This window comes from Sinocyclocheilus grahami, unplaced genomic scaffold (assembly GCF_001515645.1).
Source record: "Sinocyclocheilus grahami isolate Dianchi unplaced genomic scaffold, SAMN03320097.WGS_v1.1 scaffold110.1, whole genome shotgun sequence".
Taxonomy (NCBI): domain Eukaryota; kingdom Metazoa; phylum Chordata; class Actinopteri; order Cypriniformes; family Cyprinidae; genus Sinocyclocheilus; species Sinocyclocheilus grahami.
In genome coordinates this window covers 2,558,541-2,584,712 of record NW_015505289.1, presented here as the reverse complement: position 1 = coordinate 2,584,712, position 26,172 = coordinate 2,558,541, and the positions used below count along the sequence as shown (strand labels likewise).

General features: G+C 36.0%; 2 protein-coding genes across 2 annotated transcripts in view; both read right to left on the bottom strand.

The window, feature by feature from the left end:
- Positions 1-194: 194 nt before the first annotated feature.
- LOC107588978 (acyl-coenzyme A thioesterase 12-like) lies at positions 195-11,138 on the bottom strand. The gene is made up of 15 exons (XM_016277271.1): positions 10,949-11,138; positions 9,246-9,315; positions 8,501-8,561; positions 8,308-8,409; positions 7,167-7,311; positions 5,553-5,712; positions 5,263-5,382; positions 4,829-4,979; positions 3,696-3,751; positions 3,531-3,594; positions 2,613-2,696; positions 2,396-2,529; positions 2,155-2,283; positions 1,017-1,143; positions 195-939 (listed from the first exon to the last, which is right to left on the bottom strand). Exons 1-15 carry the CDS (start codon positions 11,133-11,135, stop codon positions 799-801), a joined length of 1,731 nt encoding a protein of 576 aa, XP_016132757.1. The 5' UTR covers positions 11,136-11,138; the 3' UTR covers positions 195-798.
- A 2,304-nt stretch (positions 11,139-13,442) lies between these two features.
- The window catches only part of LOC107589015 (single-stranded DNA-binding protein 2), a 69,581-nt gene continuing 56,851 nt past the window's right edge, over positions 13,443-26,172 (bottom strand). Inside the window, exons 6-17 of the mRNA XM_016277311.1 lie at positions 20,133-20,192; positions 19,715-19,781; positions 18,288-18,358; positions 18,134-18,201; positions 17,981-18,026; positions 17,808-17,843; positions 16,460-16,514; positions 15,679-15,749; positions 15,438-15,516; positions 15,125-15,153; positions 14,809-14,907; positions 13,443-13,957 (exon numbers count right to left, since the gene is read on the bottom strand). Of these exons, the coding sequence (XP_016132797.1) occupies positions 13,928-13,957; positions 14,809-14,907; positions 15,125-15,153; positions 15,438-15,516; positions 15,679-15,749; positions 16,460-16,514; positions 17,808-17,843; positions 17,981-18,026; positions 18,134-18,201; positions 18,288-18,358; positions 19,715-19,781; positions 20,133-20,192 (711 nt within the window). The 3' untranslated portion in view covers positions 13,443-13,927. The remainder of the gene's footprint in view (positions 13,958-14,808; positions 14,908-15,124; positions 15,154-15,437; positions 15,517-15,678; positions 15,750-16,459; positions 16,515-17,807; positions 17,844-17,980; positions 18,027-18,133; positions 18,202-18,287; positions 18,359-19,714; positions 19,782-20,132; positions 20,193-26,172) is intronic.

Sequence of the window (26,172 nt, the reverse complement as noted above, 5' to 3'; positions counted from 1 at the left end):
TTGGCCATATCATCAGCTATATTGGATTTTTCTTTCATGGGAACATGTCATGTCAAAATATACAACATTTATACAAAAATTCATACTTTATACGGACCCCCTGGCCTTATGTCAAGGACCACTAGGGGTCCAACCAATATTTCTATTAATATTACAATACCAATTAATTTTAATTTGACATCAAAATACAACTGCATGTCATTTTCTTCATGTAGCTACATATCCAAAACAATCTGATGACTTTATTCTTGAATTATTTGATTTGTTTATACAAAAATCTTTTTTTTTAATTGACTTCTCACTTAAGGTCTGAACTCGCTGTAAATGCAAAACTTGGATGGAGCCGGTTAAGCCCTAAATACAATGCTGTAATTGACAACTTTCACAATTATTTAATCATCACAGATTTTATCATGGCCTCAGACACTTTGAAGAGTGTGGACTGTGAAAAGGATAATGCATGTTTAGTCATATGATGCATATTGTACCATAGATAGTTATGGTTTTATCGGCAGCCTTCAGACCTGTTGATGCCAAAGACAAAAATTATAAACGGTCATTTAAATAATTGTTCTAATAATACTATGAGAATAGTGAAGTCCACACTACAACTATAATTCTTAATATCTAATACAGATACCATTATAATTGGCTTTACAGTTATCATTCTTGGTGTAAATGGGCCTTCAGAAATACATGCAATGCCATAACTGACAATTTTTATGATCACAATCATGGCAGTTGTTATCATAACCTTATTTTTAAACAACTGTCCTAGAATTGTCCTAATGTTGCACATCAGAACTGTGTGGTCAGCAAATCTTGCTCCAGAAATGAAATGCAGGACATTGCCGTCTCTTCCATAGATTTGGACCAGCCGGCTATGTTTCCCTCCACATAGGGCAGCACTCCAGAGGTCACCTGGTTGTAGTACGACACCTAGAACAGCAACCAGAAATGATCAGATTGAGCATGAGAGTGATGTTTTATCGAGTTTCAGATGTTATAGCTGGTACCTTGCAGGTTGAATAGCCTATTTCGTGAACGAGGAATCCTGCACATTTAACTTCGCTCCGAATAGAGTTCTCCTCCGGTGGAACTGTTGCTACGGTGACGGACCGGAGTGCTATGACATACGGGTCTCTATGATGGTAAAAATACAGTTTGAGCCTCACATTAAAGGAATAGTTCACTCAAAAATGAAAAAAATGTCCTCAGGTCATGCAAGATGTAGATGAGTTTGTTTCTTTATTAGAAGAGAATTGGAGAAATTTAGCATTACATCACTTGCTCACCAATGGATCCTCTGCAGTGAATGGGTGCCGTCAGAATGAGAGTCCGAACAACTGATAAAAGCCTCCCAATAATCCTCAAGTAATCCACACCACTCCAGTCCATTGTTGTGGTGTGTAGATTATTTGTGGATTTCTTTAATGTTTTTATCAGCTGTTTGGACTCCCATTCTGACGGCACCCATTCACTGCAGAGGATCCATTGGTGAGCAAGTGATGGAATGCGAAAATAAATCTCTTCCAATAACAAACATAAACCACAAACTCATCTACATCTTGGACAGCTCGAGGGTGAGTAAAGTTTTCGCAAATTTTCTTTTTTTGGGTGAACTATTCCTTTAATAACATTAAAGATTTGTTTATCCAAAACAGAATCACTCATGTTAGCAGTGGAATCATACCCATCTTTGCAGGGTTGCCTTTTAGAACACATTGGTTGCATCTAAAATCTCATACTCTCGGAGTATGTACTTTTGAATAAGTAATTACTTTGCAACCATTTAAAGTTGCGTTCTATATGGCATGAATATAATCTGGGTGTATGTGTGACCTTCACAAATCCTCTCCTGTGGCCTCATGGGATAGTAAAGTGTCTATTATAAGCACACTTTAGAATCTCACAGAAAGTATTAAGTCATCCAGGTACTTCTCGCATACTGTTTTATGAACACTGTGCATTTGGACAAACTACGCTTTTCACATACTGTTTTTCGCCTACTCGATAGTAGGGAAGTATGAGATTTCAGATGCAGCCATTATGTGGAATACAGTATCCACATTTTTTGGGTGAACTATTCCTTTCATAACATTAAAGATTTGTTTATCCAAAACAGAATCACTCATGTTAGCAGTGGAATCATACCCATCTTTACAGGGTTGCCTTTTAGACAACAGAACCACGAAGTCCCGACTTTTGCTTCCATTGACAGTGGTGCATTTAATGTGATAAATGGTTTCCTCCTCATCTGCTTTCTCGACCTCTTCACAGCTCCTGGAGGACATACGGAAGGATGTAGACTGTGAAAAACAATTTTATGTAATTGCTAAACTTTTAGCACAATACATTTAAGATAGAGGGATGTAACAAACTCTTATTAGCCTACAAATAGTTTTTGTCCCACTGTGGCCGTAACCGCAGGTCAGCGAGCAGCGAGAAAGCATAAAAAGCCGTAGTTTTGACCTTCATCTCAACTTTTAAACTCAGCTTATCTGCCTCCTCATGCACGTAGGCTCCTACCTGCGGAACACAAGTAAATTCAGCATGCTAGCCACATACTAGACATAAACAGATGCATCATCTAGAATAAATAACGTGTTGACCTTATCATTGATGTTACTGGCCTCCCAGCCTCGCTTTCCAGCTAAGACTGTGAGAGCTGCCACATTGTTATAGCCCAAATACACCTGCAGAGGGCAGAGATGTTACACATACAGAACGTTTGTCCTGCTCAATAACAATGGGTATGTTTGGAATAAGCAGTATGTAGTATGCAGCATGTATACTGTTAAGGGAGCTTTCTGTTTTTCTAGAACACATTGGTTGCATCCAAAATCTCATACTCTCCGAGTATGTACTTTTGAATAAGTAATTACTTTGCAACCAATCAAAGTTGCGTTCTATATGGTATGAATGTGTAGTATGAATATAATCTAGGTGTATGTGTGACCTTCACAAATCCTCTCCTGTGGCCTCATGGGATAGTAAAGTGTCTATTATAAGCACACTTTAGAATCTCCTTAGAAAGTCATTCAGGTACTTCTCCCCTACTGTTTTATGAACACTGTGCATTTGGACAAACTACGCTTTTCACATACTCTTTTTCGCCTACTATATAGTAGGGAAGTATGAGATTTCAGATGCAGCCATTATGTGGAAAACAGTATCCTATAATGTAACGCGCTCCATTTCATGTGGAAATGATATCAATAATGATCTGTAGTCTTTTTCATTTGATCACACTTCTAGAAGTGACATTTTTGCACAAAATTGTCTAAATCTACCACTCACTGAATTCCACTGGTAGCACACTAGTGTTTGAAGCAATGTTTGAAATATTTATCACTTCAGTATCATTTATAATACCTCAATATAATTACAAAAATATATATTTTTTTAAATAAGCAAAATTATTAAATGTATTTATTTATTAAAAGCTAATTATTTTATTCTATTTGAAATCTCAATTTAGGCATTGACTATTTTCTTTTGAATGATTGTTATTTTATTTTTTGTGGTACCTGATTACTTCTGTCCCAAGGCACAGAAATTGGTCCCTCATTTCCTGAGTACAGAATGTGTTTTCTGGAAAGATAAATTAGGTATGTTTCTTAAACAATGAAGAATTTAAAGATTTAAGTTTTCACTTTTACTGATTTTTTGAGAATGTTTTGTACAGAAAGTACCTGGCCATGCGAATTCTCTTCCTGACAACAGCACCAATAAATCGTCTTTCTCCATCCTTAAAAAAATTAAATGATACAATTCATGTGCCTTTAAAGGGTTAGTTCACCCAAAAATTAAAATTGTGTTTTACTCACCCCAGAGGCATCCTAGGTGTATATGACTTTCTTCTTTCAGACGAATCCAGTCGGAGTTATATTAAAAATTGTCCTGGCTCTTCCAAGCTCTATCATTGCAGTCAGCGGGTGTTGCAGTGCTTCAGTCCAAAAGAAGTGAAATAAAAATCGCCCATCCATAAAAAAAAAAGTGTCTCAAAGTGTGAACAAAGGCCTCCTGTAGCGAATCGATGTGTTTTTGTAAGAAAAATATCCATATTCAAAATGTAATAATCACTTGACTCTAGCTTGTGCTCACTGTTGTAAACAGAAGCAGCTCCGGGTGAATTGACCTATGAGATCGGCTTTGCGCCGCTCAGAAGTGACACACACGGAAACGCAGCGGAGAGATCAAAACAAAACAACGGTCACTAATTAGAAGTACAAAACGAGGATTTGTAAAGAAGAATGTCGGAGGATTTCAAGCCAAGAGGAGACTGGTTTTCCTTTGCTAAAGTAAGGAAACTTTGCTTCCTTTGCTCCTGTAAACAAACGTTGGTTTTCACGAGACTCACCGGCGCATGCGCAACGCTGACCTCGTACGTCATCCTCCCGGAGCTGCTTCAGTTTACAACAGTGAGCGCAAGCTAAATTCAAGTGATTATTACGTTTTGAATATGGATATTTTTCTTACAAAAACCCATTGATTCACTGCAGGAGGCCTTTGTTCCCCCCCCGGAGCTGTGTGAGACCCTTTTTTTTTATGGATGGCGCTTTTTATTTAACTTCTTTTGGACTGAAGCACTGCAACACCCGCTGACTGCAATGATAGAGCTTGGAATAGCCAGGACAATTTTTAATATAACTCCAACTGGATTCATCTGAAAGAAGAAAGTCACATACACATAGGATGATACACCTCTGGAGTGAGTAAAACACAGCCTAATTTTAATTTTTGGGTGAACTAATCCTTTAAGTGTGGCTCAGAGCTATTATATATAATGACTATTCTTGTGTCGCTGAACATGTAAATAGCTCACAAGAGTTGTGTAGGTGACATCAGGTAACGTCTTTTTCTCACCGCCACATCCTGGGATGTAATAAATCATGGAGGCGCTGTTGATGTGTCTTGGTGTTCCCTCATTCCACTCCTCACAGTTATACGCCTCCACCCGAACACCCACCTCCACACTGATGCACAGAATAAGAGAACAATGTATTTATAATATTCCTCAGTTTATTAGATATTAGTATTAAAGTCAATACGAAATCTAAATGTACCCCATTTACTTCCTTAATAAATCTGCCTGGTGTTATTGTGAGTGATGTCCAGTGATGTGATGTGGCAATTACCAAATATGTCATATTACAAATGCATGTTGTCTTTAACAGTCCTGACAATTAATGCTTCAAAAGAAGGTTGTTTTGTTTATGATTGCACATCTACAGCAGTCAGGTTATATAGCTACTGTACCTGGTCTGAAAGGCATTATTGACCATCGCTTTGAACACCAGTCTGTCACCGACACTGGACGGACCACGGAATCGAAACATGTCCACAGCTCCGAGAGAAGGATAGTAGCCACACAAACGACTAGGAGAAAAGAAATACACACAGAAGATGAAATGCAGATTTATTATTTCCAGTAAAATAACTACAGTGCCCATAATCCCATAGCCTGGATCCACCAGGTAGAAATGCTGTTAGACCAAAGAAACATAAAACTGCCCACGCATGAATACGCATGTTACTGGATCTGGTACCTGGCTGCTACTGTAGCCACGTTCTCCATCCAGGTCATGATCTGTCCTCCAAATGTGTTTCCATGGTGATTGGCGTGTGGCGGCAGCACCAGCTCAATGCTCTCGACCCGCGTGAGCTCAGTCAACACCACGGGTGCGACGGGCTTCCTGCTGCACAGTCCTGAAATGTCAACAAATCCTGTTCATTATTAACTTTATCTACTAGGGCTGGGTTTTGACACAAATTTCACGATTCGATCCGATTCTCATTCACAAGCTTGCGATCCGATTCGATTACCAATTCAATTCAATATTGAGTATTTCGGATATATATCAGGTACAGTACATCCCCAAAAAAAATCTCAACTAATGCTGTAAAATATACATGAGAGTCAGTACTACATTACTATAATATTGAAGGTTAAAATTGGCTGATTTGTTCAAATTAACAAAGTTTACAAAATTAACAAAATTAATTTAAAGTTTTTAAAATAATAAAGTTACAATTACAGAATAATATTTCAACTTCAATTCGTTTTTTGTTTTTTTTAATATAAACATAATGGTGGCTGCCATAAAAACTTGATGGATTAATTCAAACATAAATGAAACATTGAAGAACAGTAAAATGTATAATGAATATGTTATATGGTGCATATATTTAGCAAAATGCCCCTCTCTACAGTTTATTTTTCTATCTGACTAATGAGTTAATGGTCACCGAATATGTTTTTCTGAGGAAAATTTGACATTGTTTACAAGCCGTTATATTGACGTCTTTGCACGGCTGAAACACTGATTGAGCGATTACATGAGGCAGGATACGGATTGTAAAGTTGTACTCTTTCTTTTAACTTACCTTCGGATGTTTAGTCATGTTTATTTTGTGCTGAAACTGGTATTAATGTGGAGGAGCTGATCAGTTCACGTGTGCCTCGCGCTGTCACATCTGTTGATCCGAGGCACTACAGCGATCTGTCACTCCACATTAAACAGCACCAAAACGGCATTTATTGTTTGAATACTGCAATACAATGGACAGAATTTGAAATCTGAGACTTTGTTTCATATTAAAAGTACCAACGCACAATGCTAATTGCGATATATTGGATGGGAAGTGCCCTTCAATGTTCGGTCCATTAACTGAAAACAGGCTAGAATAATCGATTCTTGGTATTTAAGAATCGATTAATATAGAGATATCGATATTTTTTACCCAGCCCTATTATCTACAGCAGCTTTTTCGAGTGACGCTGTCATGAATGTGTGCGCATTGACTCATGACTGCAATTTCTGATTCCATTGCCAAGTTGTGGATGTGGTGGCTCTTGTTAAGTCTGTCCTCTGGCTGACTCTATCATGGGATTCTTTCCACTGGAGACACCAAGTGTGTTTGCGCAGTGATTTTAATAGCAAATGTTGCACCATTTGTTCTTTCAGGATTTATTGCCAATGAACAACCAATGAAGTTTGTTTCCATGACTTGGTGAAGTTCATAGAAGTACAATCTCCTGGAGTAAACTGAGGTGTGACATAATAGCTTGCAGATCACTCAATACACCACCCATCTCAGAACCTCATACGCAGACACTAGTATATACTAATTTAATGACAGAGCTCAAGTAAAGTGCTAACCCTTGTCTTGAAGGTTGTAATAGTCCTTCATGAGGTTCTTGAAGGCCTCTTCGTTGAAGAGACGGAGTCGTCGTCTCTCTGAAGCTAGTGAATATTCCAGCATTTCCTCTACCGAGCCCTGAATGTCCAAGGGTTTCAGAGACACCTGCAGAAATAGATATCAATGAATATTTAGGAACAATTATATTTCTATATACATAAAGTTAAAGCACGAGAGAGGTTGTATGCACATGTTTGTCACTGTTATCAAATGTCGCTGCTCATTGTAGATGTCACAATAAAATTTTGCTGTTTGAGACATCCTACAAAGGTGCTATTTTAATAGTATCCAGTTACAAAATTGACTAATATTGATCATTAAAACGAATAAATCAAATGTGACACGTTAAGATTTTAACTTGACATTTTAAAGTATAATTCTGGATTTTAAAGATGGATTTAATGAGTATCTGCAGCTACCATTGCACATGACAGTATTGTTCATAAAAATGATATAACAAGTGCTGATATCCATATTCAATTAAAATATTTAAATCATGCTGGTTTACACATATTGGGCTTATATACCCAATATAAACCCAATTTTTGAATTTGTTTGAAAAGAAGTCTCTTCTGCTCACCAAGGCAGCATTTATTTGATTAAAAATACTGTAAAACCAATGATGTTGTGAAATATTATTGCAATGTAAAATAACTGTTTTCTATTCGAATATATTTTAAAATGTAATTTACTCCTGTGATCAAAGCTGAATTTTCAGCATCATTTCTCCAGTCTTCAGTCACATGATCTCTTGTCTCTTGTCACATGATCCTTCAGAAATCATTCTAATATGCTGATTTGCTGCTCAATAAACATCTCTTATTATTATTAACGTTGAAAACAGTTGTGCTGCTTAATGTTTTTGTGATAACTGGGATACTTTTTTCCAGGATTTTTTGAAAAATATATACATTTCAAAAGGTTGGTATTTATTTGAAATAGAAAACGTTTGTGACATTATAACATTTCTTTAGTCACTTTTGATCAATTTAATGCACCCTTGCTCTTACAGACCCAAAACTTTTGATCAGTAGTGTAAAATTTAGATTTGACTGGGAACCCAAATTCTAGGGTACCATCTTGACAGAGACGTTTCCTCACCTTGTGTGTTCCTGTTGGTTTGGCGACAAACGTGGAGAAGGCCACGCAAACCCTCTTCGTCACTCCACTGAGCACCTCCTGTACTGTTACATAGATGCCTACCTGATAAAACAGTGACCGGATCAGACAAAGGAATGCATTATACTTATTTCGTTAATATTTAATACAGTAAATGTGTTTCGTCTTGTATTACCTCCATACTGGTGTTGAAAGCCCTGTTCACTCTGGCTTTGATATTGATAACCTGCCCAACCCTGAAATACAGAGAGATATGATATGATAACAGATCAATTTATCACACAACATGAGGTACTCCAGAAGGACTTGATCCAGCATTCGCTAAACATAACCTTAGACCTGTCACTAAAATATGATTGGTTTCTAAGACTCTTGTGTCAGGATCAACAAGGATGTTCTACTCGTATAAGTCAAGTTAAAGGAATAGTTCACCCAAAAATTAAAACCAAACCATGTACTCATCAGACCATACAAAATGTAGATGAGTTTGTTTCCTCATCAGAACAGATTTGGAGAAATTTAGCGTTACATTACTTGCTCACTAATGGATCGTCTGCAGTGAATGGGTGCCGTCAGAATGAGAGTCCAAACAGTTGATAAAATCATCACAATAATCCACACGACTCCAGTCCATCAGTTAACATGTTACTGCATGCTTGTAAACAAAATCCATCATGAAGATGTTTTAACCATTGCTTCTAGCCAAACTATGGGTTGTTTATGTATTATTATAATGTTTTTATCATCTGTTTGAACTCTCATTCTGACGGCACCCATTCACTGCAGAGGATCCATTAATGAGCTACATAATGCTACATTTCTCCAAATCTGTTCCAATGAAGAAACAAACTCATCTACACCTTGGATGGCAAGATGGTGAGTAAATTTTCCTTTAAGTGATAAAGGACACATTCTAGTACCTTACAGTCTCTTCAAACTGGATATCATCCATGGAAGCCGTTACACATGCCATTCCTGCATGTCTTTCAGCTTGAAGGAAGAAATGAAGGAAAAAAGAGAGATTTATAGCATGAACCACTATATGAACCATCAAAGATGGGTACACACTTATTGTTCATATTTGCTTGTCACTGTTAATTATATTTCATGTGTCTAACTGGAGCAGAAACAGGAAGGAGATGGAGCGTCTACTATCAGCGAGGACACATGTAAATCATTGATGTGTGCCTTCCTCAAGCCTCTTTTCTTCAGTGGCGGAGAAATATGGATTCACACCAGATTTGTGGGTAAAAGGTAGATGGATGCTAGTTACCTTCCTCCTTCATAGTCCAAAGGTGACTGCTTATCTGAACCTGCTCTGATGGGCTGATAATACACTAGGTTGTTTTGGAAAAAGGACATTTTTACGGCTTCTGCAGGTCAGTCGAGGTTTCGGCGTTCTTGTTTTTGCAATTTATTAAAGATCGCCGTGTCATTGGCAAGACTAAGTAGCCATTAAGAAGACTCTTTCATCCAAATGTATTTACAGGATAGGATATTTAAGCAATTAATCATTTACTGCTCAATAGTTACATATTTTAATCTTTAGTATGTACAGGATGATGATGCATATTACTAAGGGAAATAAAAGAGCATTTGCTGTTTTAGATGTTGTTACTACACAAAACCATGAAAGGGGGCGATCTTGTCCCACTACTGTAGGATTATTAGACGACCGCCTTACATTAGACCAGTGAAGTAAACTTATATTTTTAATGATTATATTTTGAAAAAGTTGTCTTTATTGACACTATCGATTCCTGAAGCTGAATTTTGTGGCAATCACACTGATTTTACTTTGAAGCATTTTGAATTGTATAAAGCGTTATACAAATAAACTTGACTTAAAATAGTAAATCAAATATTTTATATCTAAATGTTTTGACAATTTATCTATAAATTCAATTATTTTAATATTTTAGACAATTAGTTAATCATTTAGACATGTAAAAAGGTATAATAATTTTATAATGATAATATTTAAACGTAATTTTCACATTTAATAATTTACTTTAAAAAAATCAAACTCAACAAAACCCGAATTACAGAATCTGAATTGCACTATATATTGCAATTCTATTAATTCTATGCAGTCTTATGTTTTTAATTAAACTGATGTCATAATAGCAACAAACTATGCCTTTAGACAATGATTCCACTCAACTGGCCTACAGGTTGTGATGAACAATGAAATATTATATATGAACTGAATTTATAACTGAAATTATTAAATAATTTTTTTTTTAAAACACCATCAACAAGATGCCACAGGTGATCTTCTGTCCTAGTTCTGAAAGGGGCATCTTACACCAATAATCTCACTTTTTAGCCTACTTCAAAATAAAAAGCAATATTAGTTAGCATACAAATCTAAATGAATTACTGCATCCAAAAATTCCCCAGCAAATAGGCATATCCAATTATCCATTATTATTCATTGAGACAACATTAGTTTATTAAACCGAACACTTTTTCATTTGGAATAAATCTTACAAATGTTAATGTGACAGATGAAAGGTCATGATGTAACCTTTCAATACATTTGTTAAGGGAATCAAACAAGCAACTATCTGGTCACCAACTCCATCCCACTTCTGTATGTACAGCACACAGTCCCACTCACCTGCCAGACAGCCGGTAGTGTCCATCCACTTCAGCAGCTGTCCCGCACCCAGTTCTTCCTGGTGGTTTGCATGGCAGGGCAGGACGGACTGGCACATCTGCACCTCTACTGGGCCGGACTCTTTCTTCCGTGCCTTGTCGCAGGATCCGTCCATGTCTGACATTCCTCTTAAACAGTTCTGATCCATGGGGGCTCGTTCAGAGATGTGGAGAGTAGAAATAACGGAAGGTCAGCTCGTCTCTCTCTTTTCAAGGCCGTTGCCAGGTGACCTCAACTCTGGCCAACTTGGACGTTCTGTGGGACCATGTGACGTTCGCCAAACAGCCAAGCTGAATACCTGAACTACTGCAAGCTGCAGGACACACACACACACACGTGTGCTGCAGTTGCTGTTACGACACATAGATTGTGATGTAATCGCCATGTGTGTTAATTAACTTGTTTTATGCGAGAGAGTCATAAAGCTGCTGAGTGTTGGCGGACGTAATGTAAGGTGGCAGAATTGAGGAGCTCTGGTGCACCAAAACAGCAAACAAAAAAAGTCTAATTTACACCAACGACGTTCAGTGTTCAGTCAAAAACTGCAGCGAGTGTTTAAATTTGGATTTATTTTGATTGGCCGTCAATATATCTATCACCCTGAAAAACTCGCTCTGAATGTTGTGGGCTTTTGCTATTTAGAGTTAAGGTCTCGTTTTTACACCAACAACACCAAGTGTTATGAAAAAGGCTCGTTCACACCAAAGACGATAACTATAAAGATTTAATAATCGTTCTAATTCTATGAGAATTGGAAAGCCTACAGGAAAGCTGTAAGGACACAGAGGAACAATACCGCGATAATCACTTTCAGAGCAATTTCTTTCCAGCTGATGAGCAATAAAAACAAAAGAACCCAACCAAGAGCTCGAGCGTTTCATTTATATTAAAACTTCACTATTCTCACAGAATAAACACAATTACTAAAACCTTATCGTTCTTGGTGAGAATGGGCTATTGAGCAATTTTTAAAACTTTATGGTTGGAGTGAACGGGCCTGAACTGATCTAAAATTGTATGACTAGTAACCATTTAGCAATAATACATGATACACAATTAAATTCTACCGAACTGATTAAATCAAGTCAACAAAATAGCAACAATCACACCAACTTGTTTTCCCTTTAAAGAAAGTCAAAACATAAGGTGGTCTCTATACAGTAATATATATATATATATATATATATAAAGATAGTGGAGTTGTCTTTTCACCAACAACACAGACGCTTAGTTAACGGTAGTTAAGATAGTTAATGGGTCAGCAAACATACAGGAGGCTGATTGGTTTCCATTATGATATCAGTGACTTTAGTGTAAATTGTATTTTATAATATTTTTTATAGATAATTGACTAATAATCTGGCGAATCTTGCCAAACCTTAATCATTTGCACATAAATATTATAAAATGTTAATCTATATATTATAAAAGCTAAAATGTGTACATATTTTATCTTGTGTAAGCAGAAAAATTTGTCAATGAACACTAGCTGAGCACACAAGCAAAATGATTTGACAGTCTGTTAAACAGCAATGAGAAGCTTTATATCAGTTATAGGATATCCAAAACTTCTCTGTGTATTTACAAAAGTCAACACAAGGTAGAAAATAAACACTTCACAAAATCAAACATCAAGTAAGTCAAATGAAAATGTTGTACACTCATGATAGGGTCTCTCTCGTAGTTAGGGGCAAATGTTATTACAAATAAACACGAAAACAGCTCAGGTATTGTACAGTATTGTTTTAAATAATTCACAGAGACACAGATGAATCAGATCCCCAAGCTATAAAAAAATTCACATATATATTTGAGAAATTCCGCAATAATATTAATATTAATAAGAATAATAATTCCACTTGAAATAAAAACAAAACAAAGCAAATCACAGTTTCTCCGGGTGACACACCAATGGCTGTATAAATAAGTTGATTATTAGAATGACAGATGCACGGAATTATAATTCCCACCCATGTGCCCGTCCTCTGAAAGGACCAGTTTCCTTTTTCCATAAAATCTTTCTTCCTTCCCATATTCACATGCAAAGATTTTTTTACAAAGAAAACGTAATATAAGAGCAGTAAACGCTGTATCTGTGTACGTCACATGATTAGGAGTGTTTTCAAAGCATGACAGAAATATTCTACGGCAACTGAAGCTAGTGCGACGATCTCAGTTCAGTTTCGGAGGACGTTCCTCTTGCGCCCCCCAGACAGTTGGACTTTTTTTAAGTATACATATGGAATGGCTGTTCTTCGTAGGCATCGTCATGAAAAATAAATCTCCTGTATATACAAACAAAACCTCCAGGGTGCTGATCAGATGGGGCTGCATTGGAGGAGCACAGATGTGTGAAGACGTCAGTTGGAATTACAAACACATTTCTGTTTGTGACAACTCTACCTGTTTCAATAAAATATAAATCAAACTCTCTCGTAGTAATTGATTTTTAGCATTGCGATTATGTCATTTTACGAACTCGACCCCCCTCCCCCCCCTTGCATCTTAAGTGTTTACTGCGATAAATCCGTTTACATAGATCTGTCGATTTACATCATATTTCAAGAAAATATGATTTTTGTTTACGTTAAAAAGTTCAAGTCCATCGTCTTTCTTTCTAGGATCAATATATGTCCTTTCATACACATGCACATGTAACTTTGAATGTACACCCACATATATACACGAAGATATACGTAAATATAGACAGGTTGTTGAATCGTCGTTCTCGCCCCAACGTGGTTCAGCTTTGTCTCTCGGTGTGACGCGACCGAGGAGGTGAAAGAATGATGTTGGAAGAAAAAAGGAAACGAAGGAAGGAGAGAGAAAGGAGAGGCTTGGACCCATATTCTTCAGAGAGCAGAAGAGGGCTGGCTACAGCGCGCTCGCACAAGTTCCATGTCATGTGGTGGAATCCACCTGGATTTCCAAATGAGGTCTTCACACACTCATGGTCATGTTTGGAGAATACTGCAAGGACATAATAAGAGTTAGAGAAGAATTTGACTGGGGTTTTGAGAACCTTAAAGGAATTATTCACGCGAGAAAACTTTTTTGCTGAAAATTGACTCACTCTCAGGTCATCTAAGATATAGGTGAGTTTGTTTCTTCATAAGGTCTGGAGACATGTAGCGTTACATCACTTGCTCACCAATGGATCCTCTGCAGTGAATGGGTGCCGTCAGAACGAGAGTCCAAACAGCTGATAAAAGCCTCCCAATAATCCACAAGTAATCCACACCACTCCAGTCCATCAATTAAAGCATTTTTAACTTCAAACCACAGACATATTTGATTAGAACTGTTTTCACTTGTAAATGGTGCTTAATCGGTGCATATTTCTCTCCTGATTCAGAAGAGACGACTTTTCACTGTAGAAAGTAATATTATGGATAGAGGACTCAGAAACAATGATGAACAAGATGTTAACTGATGGACAGGAGTGGTGTGGATTATTGTGATGTTTTTATCAGCTGTTTGGACTCTCATTCTGACGGCACCCATTCACTGCATAAGATCCATTGGTGAGCGAGTGATGTAATGCTACATTTCTCCAAATCTGTTCTGATGAAGAAACAAAATCTACATCCTGGATGGCCTGAGGGTGAGTCAAAATTTGAGCAAATTGACATTTTTGAGTGTATATTCAATATGCAGAAATACATAATCTTACACACTTCATTTCTTAAATATAAAATGCTATTGTTATAATTGAAAAATATACAAATATATAAAATAAACATTAAATAAACTCTTTAATGGATGAGTGGCTCTTGTCAAAGTTAAATCACAAATGCACTAGCAGACAGGAAATGACATACACTCTCATTCTGGAAAGGGTTGAGGAAATTTCCGCCAATTTCGCCATCATCTCGAGGAGTTCCAGGCTGGTTGCTCATGCTTAGGTTACCAGGAGAGTTCTGTACAGATAGATAGTTTGATTTTTCAGTCCAATAAGGTTTGTGGATGACCCAACTTGTGTCAATTTACACATTTAAACAATAATAATTATAATAAAAGCTGAACTTTTGACAAGACAAGAAAAAGCGCCCAAAAATGCCCATCTAACATCATGTAATGAATTTGATTAAAATATTTAATAAATTGACAGTCCCAATTATAATGTGAAACTCTTACCTTGGACATACTGTCCATGTCAGCTGACCCTAAATAAATAAAAATACAGATTTCTGATATTAAATTATATTGTAGATGTATAGCTGCAAAGGTAGTACTTTTAAAATGCGTGATTAATCTTCAATTGACCACAAGGTGGCATAATCATGCAAGGCAAAAAATGACAACAAATCAGTAAATCAAGCATGAAAGCTGCAATTTCACATTGAATTATGACATGCTTTGATACTCTCCAAGCAAAGTAAGTAGACAGCACTCAAAGATGTCTAAGAGTACGTTCTAAAGTGGTTGTTTGTATTAGAGACGCTCTTACCTAATGATCCATTCATGTGATGAGGCTCCATTCCTGCCATGCTGCCCATTGGACCATCTCCACCCGGACCAATAGGGAACTGTCAAACACACACAAACAAACACACACACGGCTCATATAATGTTATTATAAAAACTACAGAGCAGAAAGTTTTGTCAGTAAAAACAGAATGAACAAATGCAACTCGATGTGAACTGAGTTGCATGTGTGTAAATATTTTAAACTCATCATGCTCGCTTACATTTGGCCTGTTTCCTCCGGGCGGCACTGTGTTGATCAGAGTGTACATATTTTCTCCCGAGTTGGTCGAGTCTGTAGAGGAAGAGCCAAACACACAAGCTCATCAAAAACATTTTAGCTAATGCTCAACTGATATGGTTGGAAAAAGTATTTGGACACTTATGCAAGGAAGTAAGTAAATAAATATTTCTAAATCTTAAAAAATTATTAAAATAAATAAAAATAAAATAAATAAAATTATATACATATATAAATAAACCCTCAAAAATATTTTAAATACAAAAACATTTATTGTTATAATAGAAAATGTAATATTTTTGAAGTAAAATAATATGCCAATGCTATAATTTAAAAATATATAATGCTTAAATAAATATATATAAATTAACATCGTAAACACTTAAACATTATTTAAATATAAGAAATGTATTGTTATAAATGACTAATTATTTAAAAAATAAAATTATATACATGTATATAAATAAAACACTCAAAAAAATTTTTTTTTAAATATAAAAACATTTTATTGCTATATTTAAAAAAATCTAACATTTTAAATAAAAATGTTATTGTTAAAATTATTATATAAAAAATTGTATCAGTATAATTCAAAAACATATTTAAATTAAAAAAATGTGTATATATATATATATATATGTGTGTGTGTGTGTGTGAATTGTTTCTTTTTTATGATATATAATTGTATTTTATTTTTTCCTCTCAATATATCTGTCCATAATTAAATTTAACTATCCATGAAAAACCATCTTCTGCAGTCCTACCTGCAGGGCTAGGCATGATTGGAGTCCCCGGGGGCCCTCCTCCTCCGGGTGGACCCTGAGAAAGAGAAGACAAATGTGGTTCTGAATCTCATGTAACACACAATAATTAGTTATATTTGCATGCACTTGTGCTACGCACAGGTGTAAATGTGAGGACAGTCCTGTGTGTGTGTGTGTGTGTGTGTGTGTGGTTCATGACAGAGGCCTGAGGCCCTTGCTGTGGTCAGCACTGTGCATATCTGCTTCATCCTCCCTCTTCCCAAATCTAATTATCTCTCCTCCTCTCTGCTGACTCGGCTCTGCTTTCCCGAGCAGCTCGTCTTGTCTGGCTGCTTTCAGTAAGCTACCACAGCTTCCCTTCCACAAATCATCTCAGCAGGGAGTTACTGACAGCGGTTTAACAGAATATCTTGTGTAAATGTCTTAAAATGATGTGTTTAGCCACACTGGGTATCTCAAATGTGCTTCAGTGTATCTGGCAGTGTCTAGTTGTGTGAAGGACTTCATTTGATATTTCACCAGATTTTTAGACATCTTTCTACAAGCTATATGCCTCATTTAAGCAAATACACATATTTAATATATTACATCATATATTACTATATCGAGTACAAATATCTAAACATTCTTAAATCAATATGCATTTGCTATAGAAGCAAAATGACTTAAGATATTAAATCTTGTTTTTTGAGGAATCTATCAAAATTAAGTGAGTTTATGCTTAAAAAAATAAACTCAATTCAAAGGGAAAAGCTTTTTTTCTGACCTCATTGGCAGATAATTATTCTTGTTTTAAGCAAAATTTCACTTACTTTTGATCTCTTTTTTTTCATAAAACAACACTTAAAATCATATGCCATTTTGCATCTCATATAAACTGCATTTAGTCTTTCTACTAAAATTATTATAATAAATGTTTCTCGAGCAGCAAATCAGCATATTAGAATGATTTCTGAAGGATCATGTGACACTGAAGACTGGAGTAATGATGCTGAAAATTCAGCTCTACATCACAGGAATAAATTACATTTTAAAATATATCACAATAGAAAACAACTCTTTTAAATTGCAATAATATTTCACAATTTTACTGTTTTTACTGTATTTTTGGTCAAATAGATGAAGCCTTGGTGAGCAGAAGAGCCTTCTTTCAATAACAAAAAAATCTTCATTATACCAAACTTTTGAAAGTACAGTACTGTATTAAATATCTTCTAGTAATGACTAGTAACAACATTAATTGGGTTCCACTAATGAGGACGCAGAACTGTCTGTGATCTGATGCATGTCTAACAGCTGGACGTGAACATTCATGGCTGTTGTAAATGGAGAAGCTCACAGCACTTACCACATAACTCCCTGGAGATGCCGAGGAGTATGCGATCTTAAATGCCACGTGGATCCGATCAGACAGAAAAAACAGAGAGAAGGTCAACAAATCAGATGATCTTCAAGTGCAAACATTTACCTACAGCTGTAGTGGCTGACATTTCACAACGACTGATTGGAGAAATGACTCACTGAGTTGGAATTTGGTGGATTTGGCCACGGTCTTCCTCCGGGACCCCTAGATTAGGACCAGACGTGTTGTACTCATTGACTATTTTAAGGCTATAGTAGGAAATAATCTTTTTTGTCAGGCAAGTACTTGTTAGTGTAGCAAGAAGTACGTACATATTCATCCCAGGCATCCCAGGACCCCCAAGAGCATTGAGTGGTGGTCTCATGCCTCCTCCATATGCCTGGAACGAGAGAAAGAAATGTAGTAAAGTGTCTGTGCACAGAGTTTAGATGAGCGATCCAAACAAACGGGTGTGATTGATTGTACCTGTGGCCCAAGAGGTACCATCCCTCTGGGCGGAGTCATTCTCTGCATAGCCCCGCCCATATTTGGATGACCTGTCCAATCAAATGATCAGATAGAAATTAGTGGTAAATGCATTAGGTGAATCCAATATTCTAATACAATAAGAATTGTAAAATTTTTTTTACAAAAATTCATATTTCACCCCCTCAAAAAATGATATATGGTACTAAATATATTTTAATATAATTATATATATATATATATATATATATAATATATATATATTTTTTTTATTATTATCACAATATAGTTTGAAATAGTAACATTTAATATGGTAATATTAAATATACATTATTATTATTATAGTAATATACATATTAGAATAATAAAAGTGGATCTTTAACATGATAGTATAAATGACCTATTTTTATTTAGGATCATAATATTTTCATGACAATTAACCATCAATCAGTCGTTATTATTACTATAACATGAAAAATATACATTAAAACGTATTTAAGATATAAGAAATATTTAATTAACTCTTTCCCCGCCATTGACGAGTTTTTATGGCTTTTCGTGTTTTCACTGTTATACACTCGGGGGCGCTATTACATATCTTCTGAACGAGTACAAAACCTCCCGAACAAAAACACACGTGAACAGGATGGAAAAACTAGCGATCTCTTATGTAAACAGATGCATATGAAAAATAATGTGATCATCAGCACTAGACAGCATATAATTGAAAACGGCATAATGTTACGGAGTAAAATGTTGATCCAGGAAGTGGTATATGACTGTGCAAGCTTTGGAGGTATTGATGGAAGCGATTTACTGGATTTATGCTTTGATAATCGAACTGAATATTATCCAGATGTAGTTTTTGATAAAAATGTGATTTTCTCACCTTTTTGCTAAAAATTATGCATTTTTATGAAACCTACCTATATTCAAATGTTGATTAAAAAAAAGAATGCTTTAAGCTAGAATAAAACTGATTTTTTTTTTTGTTTAAAAGTAGAGGCTCTGATCTTTATTTTGGTGTATTGCATATTCAAATATACTGGAGGCCATCAAATTTTAGTGAAAATCATCAAAATCGCTGGCGGTGGCTGGCAACTTTTTTTAAAAATGCTGGCGGGGAAAGAGTTAATGGGGATTGAAAAAAAAACAATCATTGTGTCCAGACTTGATTTTCATTACTGAATTACCATAATGAGAATGAGATTTTTTCGCATTACGATAATTAGAATTCTGGGGGAAAAGCACTTAATTGTTATGAAAAGAATCTCATCATGGAATTTTTTTTTCCTAAAATAGGCTTAATTTTCTCTTTTCAAAATATCATTTATTTTTCATTTTGATTCAGGTGTTAAATATAACCCAAACATTTCTTTGTGAAATTCCCCTTATAAGATGGTTTAATTAATTATTTGCAAGCAAACCTTGTTGTCTCGATGGGTCCATACCACTGGGTAATAGCGGCTGGTTTCCAGGGACTCCACCTAACGCCTGAACCAGTAAGATACAGTACAAATGAACAAATTAATTTACTCTAGTCAACATCTTCCAAGCAGGAGTAGATGAGGCCCATTAGGTGCCCTTGGGCTCTGACATTAGATCAGGACCCAAAATATCACATTCATGCGACTGAGATAGTCTGACTGGAAATAAAATGTGTAGCCTTAAGCGACAGGAAGGGGGGAAAAAACACATTATTCAAAGGAAATATTAGTCTTGTCTAAAAGTCTATTAGACAAGACTAAAATAAAACATTTAAAGCTCTAATCACTCCATTATGAGTTTCTATTTCTGTATCGAGTTGTCATTGTGTATTAAAATAAAACTTAAATGGAAAGGCACCTGGTTGGGTATTCTCAGAGGAGGTCTGGGGCCGCCAGGATAACGTGATGACATGAAAGGCTAAAAAAAAAGAAGAGATACCACATGAAATCAGCAACTTTGTACTCTAAAGTCAGCATAAAATCAAAATCAAGTAACATTCCTCTAACAGTGACTAAAGCACCATCTAGATAGCCAGCAGTGACCATACTGACCTGTAGTATTTTTTAAGATCAGTACACACAGTGATCTAGCTTTACTTCAGCTCTGGGGGCATTTACTTAAAGGAACACTCCACTATTTTTCAAAATAGGCTCATTTTCCAACTCCCCTAGAGTTAAACAGCTGAGTTTTACCGTTTTCTAATTCATTCAGCCGATCTCCGGGTCTGGCGGTAGCACTTTTAGCTGTAGCTTAGCATAGATCATTGAATCTGATTAGACCGTTAGCATCTCGCTCAAAAATTACCAAAGAGTTTCTATATTTTTCCTATTTAAAACTTGACTCTTCTGTAGTTACATCGTGTACTAAGACCGACGGAAAATGAAAAGTTGCGATTTTCTAGGCCGATATGGCTAGGAACTATACTCTCATTTTGGCGTAATAATCAAGGAACTTTGCTGCCGTATCATGGGTGCAGCAGGCGCAATGACATTACGCAGCACCTGAAAATAGGCTAACTTCCGTCAACATAACCAACGTGACCACCTGCTTGCATAGGGAGCGTGCTGGGGACTATTTTCAGGCGCTGCGTAATATCATTGCACCTGCTGCACCCATGGTACGGCAGCAAAGTTCCTTGATTATTACGCCGGAATGAGAGTATAGTAGAAGAGTCTACAGAAGTCTTCTGACTACAGAAGAGTCCATTTTTAAATAGGAAAAATATAGAAACTCTTTGGTCATTTTTGAGCGAGATGCTAACGGTCTAATCAGAGTCAATGATCTATGCTAAGCTAAGCTAAAAGTGCTACCGCCAGACCCGGAGATCAGCTGAATGGATTCGAAAACGGTACAATTCAACTGTTTAGCTCTAGGGGAGTTGGAAAATGAGCCTATTTTCAAAAATAGTGGAGTGTTCCTTTAAAGCTCGAGCAAATCAATAGCACTGAGAAAGACTCGGGAGAACAGAAAACAATTATTTCCAAGCATCCAACCGAACGAGGCCATTTCCACCTCCACATCTTAGGTAAGATTAAGAAAAAACCCTTGATGACAAAATAAACATAATACATGTATCTAAGACGAGAAGGCTGCAGAAAACATCCCTATTTACACTACAGATCAAACTTTCCCATCGGTAAGATTTTTTAATCTTATGCAAACATACAGTAAAAACTGAAATATTGTGAAATATTAATACAATTTAAAAGAACTGTTTTCTATTTGAATATATTTTAAATGTAGTTTATTACTGTGATCGCATAGCCAAATTTTCAGCATCATTACTCCAGTCTTCAGTGTCACATGATCCTTCAGAAATCATTCTAATATGCTGATTTGCTGCTCAAGAAACATTGGTTGAAAACAGTCATGCTGCTTAATATTTTTGTGGACACCATGATGTGTTTTTTTCAGGATTCTTTGTTGAATAAAAAGTTCAAAAGGACAGCATTTATTTGAAATAGAAATCGTCTGTAACAATATAAATGTTTTCACTGACACTTTTAGACATACTTTTATACACATATTATATATGTGCATTCTCAAATTAAATACGGCGATCCAAAACTGTAAATCTAAAATAGCACTAATCAGTTTGCTTCAAGAATGACCACAATGCTGACGTGATCTTATTGCTAGCACACACTGAGCACAGGTGAGTTACTCGTCTTATCGGCAAGATATATCGACATCATTTTACATATCAGGCCAATGCCGATATTTGCATGTTAAGCCTTTTATCGGCCAATTCCTATAATATTGTGCATCTGTAATATATATATACAGTGGTGTGAAAAGGTTTTTGCCCCCTTCCTGTTTTTTTTATTTTTTTTGCATATTTGTCACACTTAAAAGATTCAGATCATCAAACAAATTTTAATATTACACAAAGATAATGCAAGTAAATGCAAAATGCAGTTTTTAAATGATGATTTCTTTTATTAAGTGAAAAAAGCTGTCCAAACCTGCCTGGCCCTACGTGAAAAAGTAATTGCCCCCGAAATTGAATAACTGGTTGTGCCACGCTTTGCAGCAACAACTGCAATCAAGCGTTTGTGATAACTGGCAATGAGTCTTTCACGTCGCTGTGGAGGAATTTTGGCCCACTCTTCTTTGCAGAATTGTTTTAGTATATATATATGTATGTATGCATGTATGTAGTAATACATCCCTGTAGTCACAAGTCCCTTCTAGAAATAAGTGAAGAGTTAAAAGGTGTCTATTGATCAGTTCACAAGGCTTGGTGGTCACGTCTCATTTCAGAGATCAAAGCTCAGACGAGTGGCCAATCTGTTTTGGGCCAACATCTATCAATAATTAAGGGCAATAAGAGGTTCATTCAGAGTCAGTCATTATGATGAGAAAATTAGATGTCTTCACTCGGTTTTCATGAAAATGCAGCTCTTTGTTCATCAAAGGGAACGTAGACGTGGAGAGAAGATGCCCTGAACTCGACACATACGCAATGTCTCTTCAGCCACATTTCTGTGTATGTGTGCATCTCTTATAAAATACAGCCAGAATTACAGAAGCTCTGAAGTCCAAACAAAAGGTTGAGGGTCTTCAAAAGCAGACACTCAACAGATTTAATTCTTCATACTGCATAAGGAACATTTCAACAAACACAAAAGTAAGAGTAAGTTCAGTTTCAGAGTGTGGATTTTCATGAGTCGTGATCACCTAAGGAAGTAACCATAGCAACAGCAGGCTGCTGGAGTACTTTCCATGAAGATCCATATCAGCCAATACATTGGTGAAACATAAATACTGTCACTATATATGACTTTATAAGATTTAAATTTCACATGTATTTAGGGATCTCACACTTTTTGACCAATACACTTTCTATTAGTCATTTGTGATAATGTTTAAATCAATTTGACTCAGATCGATTCACTTATGAATCATTCAGGCTGTTCTGAACAATTTGACTGAACGGGTTCAAAAGTTTTAGTCTACAAAAGATCAGTACCTAGATGAATTATATATTCTAGGTCAGAACAAAAATACTATATGTGACGAGTGGGGGCGGGGCCGAGAGCCGTGGGAACGGAGCGAGGCCGGTGGAGTAAATTATAATGAGCGACACCTGCACCACTCACCGGTCTCGAGTCCCACGGAGGAGCCCCGGAAGGATGAAAGGAGGAGTTACGACAGTGAAAGACGAGAGAGGACCAGGCCTGGACTTTATTTTGTGTTTTGTGTGTGGCAGTCGTCCGCGAGGGGCTGCCGCTTTACTTTCATTTTGTGTTTGTTTATTTTATTAAAGTCTTGAACGGTCGCCTGTTCCCGCCTCCTTCTTCCCGTGACTACCAACTTTGCTACACTATAATCACCACAGAAATTCAAATATTTTCTAAGATGTTTTATTGTTTGACACACTGTAGAGATATGTCAAAATTACTTACTAAATAAATAAATATTAAAATCCAATTATACATATATATATATATATATAAATTTAGGTTTTAATATATTGCAATGTTTTTAGCTTAATTTTAGTAGTTTATATATATATACACACACACAAATTTAAATGTTTATTAATGTTTTTTTTTCTTTATTTGTAATAATTTTTTTTTTTTTAAACAACCCTCTAAAGTCACTGTAAAATTTGCACACTTGTAAATTTCAAAAGTTCTATTCCTCACAAGAATTACTGGAGTTCTAAGTTACGTTTTATGGAAGCCTCAACATGGTCTCAGACACATACAGTGTGATTATAGCTCCATAATATTTAAGTTGACTCTATAGTATTCTGGAAGAATTTGATAACACATGCTTGAGATCTCTGACTTTAGACTGCTGAAATCTGGATCATGATGTACCCAGACTAGAAAGAGTAAATGTATGTGAGAAGCGGTACATCCTCTCAGGGACCGGGCTCAGTTGCTCAGCGCTGTCTGACATGCTCACTGTGGCCCTGCACACCTCAGTCACTGATTAATTATGGACCGAGGTGAGAGGCCTGCATTTGTCCTCTTTAATAATAGATGAGTGAGGTCTGTGGACTTCACCGAGGTGAACAGAAAGGTCTCCTTACAGGTAGAAGCAGACAGTACATTCTCAATCCATGTTTACTACCCTAAGGTTACAAGCCATGCTGATCAAGAACCAAATCCCTCAAAGTACTCTATGTATATATATATATATATATATATATATATATATATATATATATATATATATACTGCTGCTGACCACAAACACAGACTGTGTGTGATGTTTTATGAATACCTGCCCAGGTCTAATATCTAAAAGCCAGAATAAAACTGAACAGGCCCTTCATCTAATCTAATATCTGTCCACTGCATAATTCATGGCTTAAGCTTTCTAAAAATAACACACCGGCACAATCATTCATTTCTCTAACAGGTTTTGGCAAAAAAGGCCCAAAGAAGGTGATCCGGCTTAAGGCTGGAATTTTGAGCGTGTCTGTACGTGCCTGTGGACGTACAGTCTATTTTTACAACTTAATGAAAAAAAAGTGAATATCAGAGAACCATATCAAGGATGCATTAACATGCTATAGAAATTTAGGCAGAAATTAAATTTTTATTGTGGCCAATAACTGATAATTGATATTATAAATCTATACAAGTTTGTTTGTTGTTCCAAAGCTTTATTTCAGTCTAGAACGGCACATGGTTCAAGACATCTAAATATAATATTCTAATATATATTATTATATTATATTATTGGCATTTTCAGAGTTATATTAAAAAAATTATAATGCACGTTATATCAGCACCATATCATTTATCGGCCAATATTATAAAAACATTTATGCATCTTTCATACTGTACATTATAATATCATGATCCATAAATTCCCTTTTAGCATACAAAACATTTATTTTATTTTTTATTGTGTATTAGGTTTTATTTATTTTTTTACATAGTAGTATAAATATATAATACTGGCCAATTATTTTTTTGTTGGCAATAAAAAAATTAAATAAAATAAGAAAATAAAATATATCAACATATCAGTGCACCGTTAAAAATTATAATATTTGCAATACAGAATTTTTTTTTTAAGAGTTTATAAATAACAAAGAAAAAAAATTGAAAATAATAAAAACATGAATTATGATGATGGATGAATGAATGAATGAATGAATGAATGAACATGGCATCAAAAACTGTCAGCTTGTCATTTGAGCAGGATACCCAAACCGAAACTCTAATGTGTTGCCTCGATGGGTAGATAAGGAATAGACACGTCTCAGGCTGATGTTAAAGGGTACAGTGGGTGTACATGTGTGAGAGTTCTGCCCCAGTGACAAACTTTTAGACCCAGCATATCCACTGAATACAAGTTTCTGTCTACAAGTTTGGCACATCATTGCTTAGCTCCTGCAGAATCCCATGGATAAAGACTGAGAACTCCAGAGCGAGTTGAAGCACCCCTAGGGTAAATCATCTCCATTAGTCTGGTGGAAGAACAGTATCTCGCACTCGGAGCAGAGTAATACCCAGCATGCTTCACTCTGACTCTAATCAGCAGGACGTGGATCTCTAAGGCCTTCAGCCCTGCTGCAGTACCATATTTCCCTGTTATCAAGTTACATCAAATTACGCGCATGAAATATTAAGTGCTGGACACTCTCTTGTGCCGCTCCGTAGAAGCCAAAGAGACAAATCACTGATATCCAAAGAGTGCAAAGTGATGCAAAAATGTATTTAGACACTTAACAGGATAGATCACCCAAAAATTTAAATTCTGTCTTTAATTACTAATCCTCATGTCGTTCCAAACCTGTGTGAGTTTCTTTCCTCTTCTGCAAAAAAGAAGATATTTTGAAGAACGTGGGTAACCGAACAGTTGACGGTAGCCACTGACTTCCATAGTATTTCTTCCATACTATAGAGGTCAATGGCTACCGTCAACTGTT